At 41.7% G+C, this 13,623-nt stretch overlaps 1 protein-coding gene across 1 annotated transcript in view; it reads left to right on the top strand.

Annotated features, from left to right (window-relative positions):
- SPHK1 (sphingosine kinase 1) overlaps positions 1–13,623 on the top strand; it is a 42,807-nt gene that overhangs the window by 18,910 nt on the left and 10,274 nt on the right. The window contains exons 2-3 of the mRNA XM_070937535.1: positions 11,179–11,328; positions 12,590–12,684. Of these exons, the coding sequence (XP_070793636.1) occupies positions 11,179–11,328; positions 12,590–12,684 (245 nt within the window). The remainder of the gene's footprint in view (positions 1–11,178; positions 11,329–12,589; positions 12,685–13,623) is intronic.

The raw sequence follows: 13,623 nt of genomic DNA, 5'->3' as shown, positions 1-13,623 counted from the left end.
ACTTGGATGACTGAGAATCTCCATAGACACTTGAGTTTGAAAGATTACCCACCAACTGGCAAAGGTTAATGATAAGGGGAACTCACAGTCCACCTTAAACTAAGACAGCAACCCCCAGCTCAGGGACCTCTAGATGTTTTGGACTACATTTCCAGAACATTTGTCCAGTGTAGGGGTCTCCAACTTGACAACCTTAAGACTTGTAGACTTCAACTCCCAGAATTCTCCAGCTAGCCATGTCTAGTGGTAAAGGGAAATCTTGTGACTGGTTGTAGAGAAGTACAGAGATGACCTTGAAAAAGGGGTGTGGAGATAGTTAGCAAAACATAAACCGAGTCCAGGAAAAATTGAGAAAGAAAATTAACACAGCTCCGCCTTGATTCTCTTTGGTGCAAGAGGGAGGGAAGGACAATTGTCATCAGGCTTTCAAGGTTCTGTTATTGTAGTCTGCATTAATAGAATTCAGCTCTAAATTTGTGGTGTCAGTCCTGGTCTTCCTCCAAGGGCTGACACTGGCTTTCCTCATTATGAGAACCATTTTGTGATTAGGAAGCCTTCTGACAACAGCCATTTTTGTAAAACGCCCTCCAGATAGATGTCAGAATTCTGAAGATGCTCATCAACTCAGAAGAGGCTTATAATGACCAACATGGGTGTAACACACCTGGATTTTATGACGCCCCAGGAGACTAAGTTAGATTGGCAATATTGCAGAATGCAAATGGACAGGAGATACGCAAAGAAGGCAGAGAGGTCAGCAATTCTTTGAAAAGGGCAGAATTCACATGATGTAGTGAGCAAGAGACAGGGTGGATAAAAATTGGTGATTTTATTTTAAAAATGGATTTTCTTATTTAAATCGGATTTTTTTTTTAAATTTGGATTTGTTTGATTTTTATCAAATTTATTTTAATAAAATGCTTTTGGAATAAAAATCTATCTAAAGATAGTTTTCTATGTAAGATACATTAATAATTTAGTTTATTCAGCAGCATAAAATGGAGCTTAGTTATGTAGCATGAGGCTGTATATTCTGCAATATTGGGACTGTCAGTGAGTCAACAGCAGGTCAGAGGAGGAGCTACTGCAGTACAGAGATGACATTTGCTCTTTAAAAATTATGATTTAAATCGTGATTTAAATCAATTAGATTTAAGTCAAATCCACCCTGGCAAGAGATATAAATGGTTATTTTTAAGCTTTTAGGAAATTCGACCAAATTCTTTATCAGATTGGGAAGTTCAAAGATAGTGCGACTGAAATGAGAATGGAATGTTTGGCCACCAGATGTAAAGGCACAAAAGCAAGAACTGTTCTGTTTGGTGATGAGATCTCCAGACCTTTCATAGGAAAAACTCTTTGATATGGGACACACACTTTTGGAAAAGTATTTAAAACTAAGCGCTTTCATTTCAATTAGTTTTTTTTTTTTTTTTAGCATATCCTGCGGGTACAAAATGCCTCTGGAAGAGAGGCAATGCAGGTTCATCTCTTGTTGGCCATAACTGGCTCTCATTGTGACCTCAGCATGCTCCTCTCCTAAATTGACCAAGCAAATAATTCTAGCAGGGTTGCATTTTCTCCTCTTTGCAACAGTCAGCCAAATCTGCTTTTGATTTAGAGAGATCTAATAGGACATGGGCCAGACGTCTGGAAAGCACCCTTTGAAGGGTATAGAGGAAGTGAGACCAAAGAAGAGCTGCCTTTTCCAGCATCTGGAGCATGGGTGACTTGGAAAGGCGGCCTTCTGTCTGGTCTTCTCTCTTGAGTAGCGCTATTGGTTGTTATAAAGGAAAGTGTATATAAAGCAGGTTATAAATCATATGAGGCAGCCCTCGTGCACAGAGATAATTTTAGACTCTACGTTTAATGGTTTGCTGGAGCCCACTCTTTAAGCTGACAAGCTGAATAATGCTAACTTGTCTAGGGCACTTCCCAGGGCACTTCCATGCTTTATTATTTCTTACACATTCCTGGTACACGTGTGCAAAAAAAAAAAAAAAATGAAGCAAAATAAAACCCTGCTCAAAGGTGAGATCTTCTGAGCAGTTTCCCCATTTGAACTCATGTACCTCATGACTACAAGAATAGGGTGGAGCTGGCTTCTTTTGTCCTAAACACATGTCCTTAGAGCATCTTTTCTTCAGAGGAAAATAGCAATAGCACTTAGACTTACATATCACTTCACAGTGCTTTACAGCCCTCTCTAAGCAGTTTACAGAGTCAGCCTCTTGTGTTCTGACCTAGGTTTCCTGAGTCATTTAAAACACACGAGTAGTCTCAAAAACCTCTTTTATTGCAACAGCTGTGAATTCTGTTCATTCACAGGTGAGTCCCAATTAGTTGTAAAGAGTCCTTTGGTGAGAAGTCCTTCGGGATAATCACTCAACTTTATCTCCCTTGACACGCTGCAAAAGACCTAATTGGCAAAGCCACACAGAGTCCAGAATCAAAGCTTCAGGCTTTAAGCTGAACCGAATGAACAAACGTTGCTTCCTACAAAGGCCCACGTGTCTTCGCTCCTCTTTTAAGTCTTATGGGAGGAGCCAATCATCTCCCAGCCCTACTCCCGAGTCGTCCCTTTTGTCTTAGCTGGTCTTGCTTTCTGGCAACTGTGCACATGTGCACACTGGGAACAAGCTGTTCCTCTGCCTCGCTGAGGTCTGACTCTGGAGACTCCGGAGGCAGCACGTACCTCCCAGAATACAGAGCCCTCATCCGAGCCTTCCCCAGACTCCAGGACTGACCCATGGTCCTCCTCAGCCTCCTCACTGTCCAACTCTGCTGCCAGCTCCGCAGGCTGCTGGTGGACCACAACATCTTGCCAACAATCTGGGTCCTCATTTTACCCACCTCGGAAGGATGGAAGGCTGATTCAACCTTGTGCCTGGTGAGATTCGAACTGCCAAATTGCAGTCAGCAGAAGTAGCCTGCAATACTGCACTCTAATCTGCACCACTGTGGCTCTCATAGATCAAGAAGAGAATGAATATTCCTAATCACATACACACCTGGGAACTCCCACTTCCCCAATGAAACGTTCCTCAATGAAACCATTACAATTATGTGCCACAGCATGGCAGTAAACTTTATAACCTCTGTAAGTATGGACTACCAATTTCAGTCCCTATTCTGATACTGGGCCCATCATTTGCTGCTTGCAGGGTGGGTATTGAACACTCCACCCCGGATATTTGGGCCCTGGATCTCAGGCCAGTAGTCCAACCCTTGCTGCATTACAGTGAAGTTTCCTTCCCAATGTACTGTACTGTAGGTCTATTGGATGACAATTCTGGATATCTGAAGTTGCATACCTTTCATTTATTGTATTCTATTTTGAGTGGATTTTATCTATTTTTGCCATTGGGCATGATCTGGTTTTCTCAATAGAGTGCTTGCCTCTTTGTCTCCTGGGCCATGTCCTTTGGTTATGCAAACCTCCCAGCGACAGTTTGTACACATTGATGCACTGATGCTTGTTGGGAGTAACCAGGGAGTAGTGATGGCATGAGAGTATGTGGGGGCGGGGGAAGAAGTAAGGGTGGATTTTATGACCCTGTTAAAAGAGTCCATATATGGTGCTCCACCTCTGCTGGGCTAAAAGACTCTCCCTGACATGTCGACACACAGTCTGGGAATGACAAATCATTGAAGAGAGTGTTTGTCATTCTCATTCTGAGGCCTTGTGACAGAGAGGTAATCTAATTGATTTGGTCAAATTTAATAGCCTTGTTAAATTCTGGGACGAACAAACTCCCTCCAACTGCACACACCTGATCTAAATTCAGGGTTACAGCAAGGAGTTGGCCTCTGGGCCAGCATCCAGGACCCCACATGCTGGGGGCTCCAAAGGCCATTCCAAAGTTTCACATCAGTTGCATTGGCAAACAAGGCCCATCAACAGCAGATGGATTATGAATGCAGGAGATAGCAATCTGACACATATCTTCATAGAGTGTCAGCACATCTATTTGATGAAAGCTCCTTTCTTCTTATTTTAAGAGGAATGTTCAAGGTAAGTTACCAGGCAGGTAGAGAGATACAAATGCTCCTTCTAGCCTATCATATTTTCAAAGTCACATTATCTTTTTCTAAAACAGAATGGCATTTACTCCACTCCATAAATGGCTTTAGCATCTGAGCAGTAGAAGCCAGCTCGATTTTATCCTGATAGTCATGGCCTCAGTCTTAAATGTGAAGTGGGTAAGGCAGATTGAAAACAATCTTTTTTTCTGTGCAGAAGCAGTGGAAGAACATGAAATAGCAATGGCCAGGGTCTGATGCACTTCAGTAACTTAATAATTAGAAGCATCCCCCACCATTAATAATACAATTAAATTAAGCAAAAATGTTCCCTGATTCAGTGTCCCTAAGGTGTATGGGACTTTTAACTACTGATTAGGCTGGCAGGAATTTTGGGGGATGTAGTTCCAGAATATATAAAGGGTTCCTTTGTTTTACCCTATGGATGATGTGGCAGCACAATTCACTTAACGAGCAACATGGTCATTATGGTTGCTATGGTCCATTGTGATTTCATCCTCCTCCTCCAAGGGATTCTTATTATACTTGTCACCCCTGCCTTTTGAGGAGGTACTTCTGGGTGCTAATCTTTCTGGAGTAGACACGGATTCTGACAACCAATAACCCAGTCTGACTTCCACTCTGAACTGGTTTAGGGGTATTGAGCATGATACAAATATCCTAGGAGACCTCACCGTATGCATTTTGAATTAGAGAAACTGTTTCCATGCTATTACTATGCAGTATCACACTATTTCTAGAACTTCTCTCACACTGCTGTTTGAACCCAGCCATTAAAGTTTGTAATCCATATATAGTTGATGGCTAAGAGAGATGTGTTTAATCATATCAGTAGTGGTTTGTACATGAACCATAGTTTAAAAAATCCCCACGACTTAGTATGGCGGGTGCATTCAATTCACACTCTGGACGGCAACAAATAGAATCTCCAGTGATCCACTGGGGCTTGTTTGCCAAACAAGATATTCTGGATTGCTGGATTTTGATGCTGCTCGAGTTGCTTGATGAATGTCATGTGCATGTGTTGTACGTGTGTTGCATTGTGACTCCGTCTTTTTGGGTCTCTTAATGGCATTCAGTGTCTTTCACTGGTGTCCTTCTGAAATGCTTTGCCAGAATGAGACTCCGATCAAACTTTCTCCAGTTGCTTCAAGATGTCAATTTTAAAACACATGCAAGTGATAAAATTTACCCTTTTAGAATGGCTTGCTAAGAAGATAGAACAGGCCTCCTTAATTGCCACCTTCTGGAATCACTCTGAATAACTGGAACAAAGCCAGTGCACTTTCAGCACAGACAGTCATCCAAGAGCTTAATGAAATCTATTGAAATGCAAATAAATACTTTACTAGATCCTGCACCAAGCAGGGATTGGTACAGATAAATCATGAACACTGTGACTGTATGAAATGCCATGGATCAGCAAAGAGGTGGAAGACCTTAAGTAGGAGAGAATTTCTTTGATTGGACCAGCCAATGCCATCTCTGGTCTTCTCTACCAATTCCATTCCCCAATCTCTCCAACATATTTGAAGTTGCTCATAAAATTGCCTTCAGTCTTGCCAACCCCAGAAGACAGGGGTCACTCTGGACCAATCAATACTCTCTCTAGCTGTCCATTATGGACTGTATGTTTGTGTGTGTGCGCATATGTGTGTGAAATTCTTTGCCTCCAAGGGCAGCAAAACTCACCTCTTCTCCATTTCATGCCAAAAAAGAAATACCAAACAGAAGTCCTTCTCACTCCCCCACCCCCCACTTTCCACTCTGACTGGAAATTCTGGGAAAGGGGAGGGAGGATTTTGTGAAACAAAACAAAGCTTTGAAAACATTCCTAACATTCTTTTGTCATGTTTAAAAGCTTCTATAGGTGGAAAGGAGAACGGCCTATAGCACTTTTGCAGCTGCATATTTTTCCAAAGCTTGTAACCATGGTTATACAATAGATGACTACGCTGGGAAAGAGGGGAAGAGAAATACAGTACTGTACATAACTCAGGCTGTAGAAAGGCAACTCTAAGCCCTGGAGTTGGGATGAAAACGCAAACCACCATTCTGTCGATCAGAAAGGTCGGCAGTTCGGCGGTTTGAATCCCTAGTATAGGTCTCTTGCGTGAGCAGGGGGTTGGACTAGATGACCTCCAAGGTCCCTTCCAACTTTGTTACTGCTACTGATACTAATACCATTCAGTCAGTGTCGCACGTGGGTGGGTGGGGGGAAGAAATCAATTTTCACTTAGCTTTCAGAACATCCCAGTCACCCCACTATCCAGCCAAAATGTTCAATCAGTTCTCCAAACAAGTCAGCAACCAACAACCTGAAATCAAAAGCCTGGTGCAGCTTGAAATGGGCTCAAAGTTATTGTATGGAGGTTTCCTCTGTGCACCATGAGGAGATCAGAAGCCAGATTGAGAACGATCATGGAAAGGTCCCATGTTTTCCCGGCATTATGCTTTTAGCATGCTTAAAATAACACTTTGGCTTTAAAATAGCTTTTTAAATGGGCATCTGTAATGGATGAGACCACACTACACCCAAGACAAGGGAAATGACTGCAGTGCAACACAAAACAAAAAAAACAAAACAGCCCCAAACAAAACAAAAAAACTCTCCACAACATTCTAACAAAGACAAGTGCTCCCTCACACCCTGCCAAAATCCCTCAATTTAGCTATCATCAATCTGGGTGTATGTTTTCACTTATTTGTTGTCTATTTTCTGCTTTCCTAAAAGCAAAGCTACACGCCTGTAATTGAAGAAACAGCTTCATTCCTGCTGTGTTTGGGGCAACCTAGTCTCTCTGGGTAGCTTCTCTGAATGGTAAGCTGGCGTTCTGGGGACACAGAGAAAGTTCTGTTTCATTTTCCTAAATGATCCTGTCCTGCCCTGCCATCAGCAGTGTTCTAGAATGCTTTCATTGGGAGAGATAAGCATGTTTCCGCTTGGTGAACTCTATTTGGGGGTCCAGGAAAGTTATCCCTTGCCCAGCTCTGTGATATTTGAAACCTCATTTACTTGTCTGTGGGACCCAAAGGTGCTTTTTCAAGAGGCAGCTGGACATTCTGGTTTTTCTTTGAAGACCTTTCGCTTCTCATCCAAGAAGCTTTGTCTATGGGACAGAAAGGGATTGAAAAAAAAAAAAACCATTAACACTGTTAATGGTTTTCCTTTAAAAGTAAGAGAAATAATCCATCTGTTTAGAAAGCACAGGTTGAAGAACATTATCATGAATGAGAAATGTCTTAGATATGCCCACTTTGGAATACCCTCTCCCCTCCCCCAACTTAAAGGGGCTTGTTTCTGAATAGAGCTGACTTGTAAATCAAGTTATTTTTTGTGAAGTTTGTGGTCAGTTGTCATGCTGAACTTATGGCTGAGTGAGACCTGGGTTAATAGCAGCTTGTTTCTGATACTCCTGCTAGCAGATTGTTCAGCATTAAGACTAAATAGTTTGGGTGCTTGGAATTCCAATGTATTATGCAGGATGTAGTGTTACTGTATGGTATTAGGCAGGGGGTGGGTTCTACTTACCTTTACTACTGGTTCTCATCGCACCTGTGTGCTCGTGCTCGTTTCGCTCACGCCAGCTCTTCTGCGCATGCACAGAAGCTTCTGCGCATGCACAGATCACCTATAATGACATCCGGGTCAGTGGGCGGAGCCTCCTGCTGGTTTTACTACCGGTTCTTGCGAACCAGTCCGAACCGGGGGCAACCCACCACTGGTATCAGGTCAAATGACATCAATAAAATAGATCTCTGAATTAATTTTTACATTTGATTACATTGCATTAACTTTATTATCTTGAGATAGGTAATAAATAGGTAGATGTTAGCTAGTTAGATCGATAGATTTTTTTTTATTAAATCCTTTAAGCAAGAAGATAAAAGCTAACACAAATTAGTAGAAAGTAAGAAAAAAGAAAAAAAAAGACAGAGGGCAAGAAAGGAACAAAGTTAAAAGAACATAGAAAAGAAACATACAGAAGTGGCTTCTGATATTCTTCACAGCAGTTATAAACACAAGTATATTTTGACCTCTAAGGTTACATCATATCATTTTTTAATAATTATCCTATCTAATCATCAAAACCATAGGTCACAAGTTCATTGTTTTCATTTTTATGCAAATCCATAAGAGACATCCAATCAGCAATACATATAAAGTCTTCTCTCTAATCAAAGAAGTTAATTTATCCATTTCTGCAAAATCTTTAAACTTCACCAGCCATTCCTCTGTAGTAGGTGGTGTCGCATTTTTTCATCTTTATTCATACTGTAATCTCTCTGCTGTGACTTTGAAACCATGCTTCTAGCCCTTGTCAACCTCCCCAGACTACCTCTGCCTCCTTTTTGTTGTTGTTGTACCACTTAGGAGGCTGCAAAGGGATAGGGTGGAGTGAGGGGTCTTTTTCCTCTATCAGTGTGGTGGAGTGCTAAGCAAATCGATGTTTCTCATAGATTGCCAATCTGCCTTTGTGCTTCACATGAAATCAGTAAGCAGGATATCAGTAAAGTGAAGGAGATCAGCAAAGGAGAGGGATTTTTGAACAGGGTTGAGAAGGCACATCTAAAGGGAAGGATGTCTTTTGTTCACAAAGCCATTGATCTTTTGTTGGGATTGGTGATGCTCAAAGCTGCAAGACTTAGCATTCCACTCCTTAGTCATTTATACCAGTGGTCCCCAACCTTTTTATCGCCACAGACCAATCAGCCTTTGATAATTTTACCGTGGCCCACTGAGCGCGCGCAGGGGTGGGGGCTTTGGGCCACACGTGCGTACCTGCGCGGGGCTCTCTTCCCTGGAGCCTTTGCGCACGGCCCAGGAGCTTTTGCGCACGGCCCAGGAGCTTTTGCGCACGGCCCAGGAGCCTTTGCGCTGCAGCGTTCATGTCCCCCGGCCGCTGCGCGGCCCGGTGCCAGGTACTCCACGGCCCGGCACCGGTCCGCGGACCGGGGGTTGGGGACCACTGATTTATACCTTTTGGAGGATTGTGTGATATGTGCTTGTGCCTTAGCAAATACAGGAACCCTCCCGTTTTTTATTGTAACCAGGAGTCAGAGCTAGGAACAGCCTATGTGCTGAAAAATAATTGTTACATATAGTAAATAGGGATCTGACAATGAATTCTCAGTAAGGCTGGTTCTTTCTTAGCTCTAGACCAGGGTGGGGGCGGGTGGGAAGAGGATAGTGGTGATATTACTTTTCCCCAGGGAATTTTCCAGTCTCATAAATCTGGCTCAGAATGATGAGTTAGAAGAACGGAAGATCGCTTTGAATTAAGTGCAATATTGCCTGTTGTTCAACTCAAGCTGTGCATTGTCTGGGGCTGGTCAACAGATTTATTGCCCATAATAAAAAATAATAATCTAACAGAAGAAGTACAGGTCTGAAAACATGCATGGTCTATTTTGGAATGATGCATTTCAATGATTTTTTTCCTGCAAGAAATGTGGCATGAAACTTTTGATACGGATTCCAGGGCCGCTTTTTCACTCTCCCCACCTCAGCGTCTCTTCCTCAGTGTGGTCCTCCTTGCAAAGCCACGAAGCGCTGATGTACTGAGAAATGCTCCCCTCCAGCTAATTAACAAGGGAGTAAAAAAAATAGACATTCAGCTGGTTGTCATGCTAGCTTCACGCTGCATGTGTTGTTGCATTTTTTTAAAAAAAGGATTTGCAAAATTTGAAGAAGACCTATTGGCAGGTACCAGTGGAAAGAAAGAAAATTGAAGAGAAAAAGAAAAAAGTTTTCTAACCTCCACACTCCAGAAATATGTTACTGATTATTCTCTCTGCACCATTTCTAGGCTAGAAATTAATTGGATGTCTAACGGCAACTATCCCAGTAATAGAGCAAAACTAGGAGCTGGACAAATCCTTTGTGCCGAGAACACTTCAGAGTTTCTCTAGCAGCCTGTCTTGAGGGCCCAATCATTCTGGACTCCCTAAACCATGGGTGTCAAACTCGCCGCATCACGTTGCTGTCACGTGATGTTTCACGATGTTTTTCCCATTCACAGAGCTGGGGTGGGCGTGGCCTGCACATGACACATCCAGCCCACAGGCCGCCAGTTTGACATCCCTGCATGGCCTAAACACTATTTCTGACTTCCATTTTCCTGAGAGTTGACTTAAATATTCAAAGGGTGTGTGTGGAAGGGTGGCTGATTAAGTTTTATTTTAGATTATCATGACCTTGGACACTTCTAATTTTTCCCCAACATTCAACCAGTTCTCTACCTAGAGAAAACATATATTTCTTTTGCTCATTCTTTTCTGTGAGAGCTACTATAGGAAAGAGAGAAGAGTGTGATTGGGAAGTGGGAATGTGACACCCTTGTGCTTAGGTGTCTCCTGACTGTGTGAAGGGCTGACTTGATCTCCAGAGTGGACCGTCAAAGAAGTCCATCCTGAGGCCTTTTTGTCACGAAGTAGGGCAATAGGGAGGGGCATTGAAGAGAGATGAAGGTGGCCTTGCTGGCCACCGAGCTATGGCGAAGCACATCAGCAAGGCCACCTTCACCTCTCTTCAATGCCCCTCCCTATTGCCCTTTCATTTAGAAAGCCTGGCAAATGGCCCAATTCAAAGGAGAGAGGGAAGGAATTTCCTTACATTGGAAATATTGTAGCACTGTTTCTTTATAAAGACAAGATAAGGCAAAATCACCATTATTCTGCTTTAAAAAAAAAGAAAGAAAGAAACGCTCATAGCAGGCAATACAAACAATAGAAATGAAAACAAAATCAAGGCAACTAAAAGCTGTAAACAACAGGGGAAAATCAGTTAATTGAGGCTCAGGTCAAGTAACTTTGCTAATTATTTTTAGCACGAAGAATGCTTTACATACTATGTCAATAAGAATTTAGTAAGTAAAATGGACTTCTCTGAGTTGCTTTGATCTGACTTTGGACTGTGTTCCCTAACTTGTTGCTCTTCCAAAATGGTGGGACTCCAATTCCTGGACTTGCTGAGCTAGCATGCTGACCCTGAACCTTTTCACTCTTTTGATCTTAGGCGTGTGTGTGTGTGTGTGTGTGCACACTACATTACACAATGCAATACTATACCATGCTACACTTGTTATTGACATTAATTTTTGATTCTCCCATTTCTTTTGTTTCTCTACATAGGAGGAATACATGGCTTACTTCCTCAGAAGTGCCAAGTGATGGTGCTGCTGAACCCATGGAGTGGAGCAGGAGAGGCCCTGCATCTATTCACCTCTCAAGTTCAGCCTATGTTGACAGAAGCCAGCATCGGATTCCATAAGTTTGTCACTGGTGAGTCTTGTAGATGGCTCAGAGCAACTTAGGGAAACTGGTTTAGTACAGGTAGTCCTTGACTTACAATAGTTCATTTAGCAATGGCACTGACTTATGATCCTTTTTTCACACTTACGACCATTGCAGCATCCCTGTGATCATGTGATCAAAATTAGGATATTTATGATGGTTGCTGTGTCCTGGGGTCATGTGATCACCTTTTGTGAACGTCTGACAAGCAAAGTCAATGGGGAAGCCAGATTCACTTACCAACTTACCAACCTTGTTATTAACTTAACAAATGCAGTGATTTACTTAACAACTGTGGCAAGAAAAGTTGTAAAATGGAACAACATTTGCTTAACAAATATCTCACTTAACAACATAAATGTTGGGCTTGATTGTAGTTGTAAATTGAAGATTACCTATAGATATGGCTCAGACTTCCATTTCCAGTTCTGTTCACTCATTTTGCCTTTGGCCAAGCCTGGGTAGAATGACATTATTGGATACTTTTATGTTGTAGAACTCTTTGCAGTTTCAATGTATGAGCGTAAGTAGTTAATTCAACCTGCTTCAGTTCTCCTTATGTGGAGGTTATAGTTACAATGAACTGTGTAATTCTGTGTAAAAAACATAACATGTATGACTAAGTTAAAGCTATCATCCCAGTTAAGCTTATGGCAATAAAGACCACAATAATGGGAAGATGCTGGATTTGGAGAATAGGGCATGTCTGAAAACTGTAATTGTATCAGCACAAAGTCACTAAGTAAGAAACTCCAATTATCTGACTGCCTTGTGTATCAACTTTGTCAACTTCTCTGGCATCCTGTCTGTTTCTGGGCTCACTTTAAAGCAGTGGCTTCATTAATATAACTCTCAATAGTTTGGGATCAGGTTATCTGAAGGATTGCCAGCTTGTCATGTGGAATCCTCCCCAGATCTTTCCAGATTCCTCCAGCTGGTATCATAAGATAGTTTTCCATATTCTCTTCTTGTAATCATACTGGATTAGATTTGTTGATTTCTTTTTTTCTCTCTTTAACTGCCCAGATCACTTTCTGTAAAATTTGCTTGAAAACAAATGGTTTTAGCAAACAGATAAACAAGGGAGTTGATTAAATCAACCGAAGCAATGGAGAGAGTGAGAGAGAGAGGGATAGAGAATGTAAGAAGAAAGACGGCTGTGTATTTGTGGACTAACTTAGAACTTATACTCCATCTGAATTAACATCATTTACAAGACATATAAGTTTTGTTTTGTCTTTCTCCTCAGAGAAACATAATCATGCTTGGGATTTGGCAAGGGAGGAGGATATGTCCAAATGGGACGCAGTGGTCATTATGGCTGGAGACGGCTTGCTTCATGAGGTAAGGAACAGGGCAGATGGTTGTAGAGACTTTATGGTGTCATTGCTCCAGTACATGTCCTCCTCATTTAAAAAAACAAACGTTTTATTGGTGAAACAAAACAACCAGAAGACATGATGAAATACAATCCTAAATATAACAGCACTAATAAAATCAGAAAAGAATATACAGAATAGTAATTAAATGAGAGGCACTGAAAGAAACTAAAAATGTATCCATAAACTTTTAATAGCAATCTAGCTCAATACTTTAATGTGTTATTCTATCTAACCCTGTAGGCTATTTATTGCTCCATCTTCTCAGTTTTGGTGCAATGTTATTTCAATACAATATATTTATGACATATACATAGATTCTTAGTATTTTATTATTTAGTGCCTTATTGTAATGCTTGATCAGCAGAAGCAATAACAGAACCGGGTACAATGGGCTTTTTTAAAGTTACCATTTTAAAATACTTCTCAAATTTGGAGTTGAGATTTTATTTCTCTATTTTACCACTGTGTTCATAATTTTGAACTTGGACTTGATTTCCTAACTAAGGGCACAAAAGTTAAACTGGGAATGAGCAGTTTTTTACTTTTACCTTTACAAGGATGGACTGAACAAATTTGCAGAGATGCTTCAGAAAGCAGAATCAAGAAGTGCCTGGGTTTCTCCCTTCTCCTCCCCCTCCTCCCCCTCCCCCTCCTCCCCCTCCCCCCCCTCCTCCTCCTCCTCCTCTTCCTTCTTCTTCTTCTTCTTCTTTTACAAGGAAAGAATTTCCCTCATCTTCACAGTTGGGGAGAAATTCTTGATGCACTTCAAGAAGGAAGCCATGAGTCCAGATGATTATAAACTCCCATGGTTTTGAAACAAATCCCCCTTGGCTCTGGAGCTGATAGGGTGAATTCCTTTTAACTGACTTCAGTGGGAGCTAAAGGGATAGCAGAGAGGCTG

Source organism: Pituophis catenifer, unplaced genomic scaffold, assembly GCF_029215685.1.
Source record: "Pituophis catenifer annectens isolate HBS135680 unplaced genomic scaffold, rPitCat1.0.hap2 SCAF_2, whole genome shotgun sequence".
Lineage (NCBI taxonomy): Eukaryota > Metazoa > Chordata > Lepidosauria > Squamata > Colubridae > Pituophis > Pituophis catenifer.
Note: the sequence above shows the minus strand (reverse complement) of the source record. Positions and strands in the feature narration are given on the sequence as shown.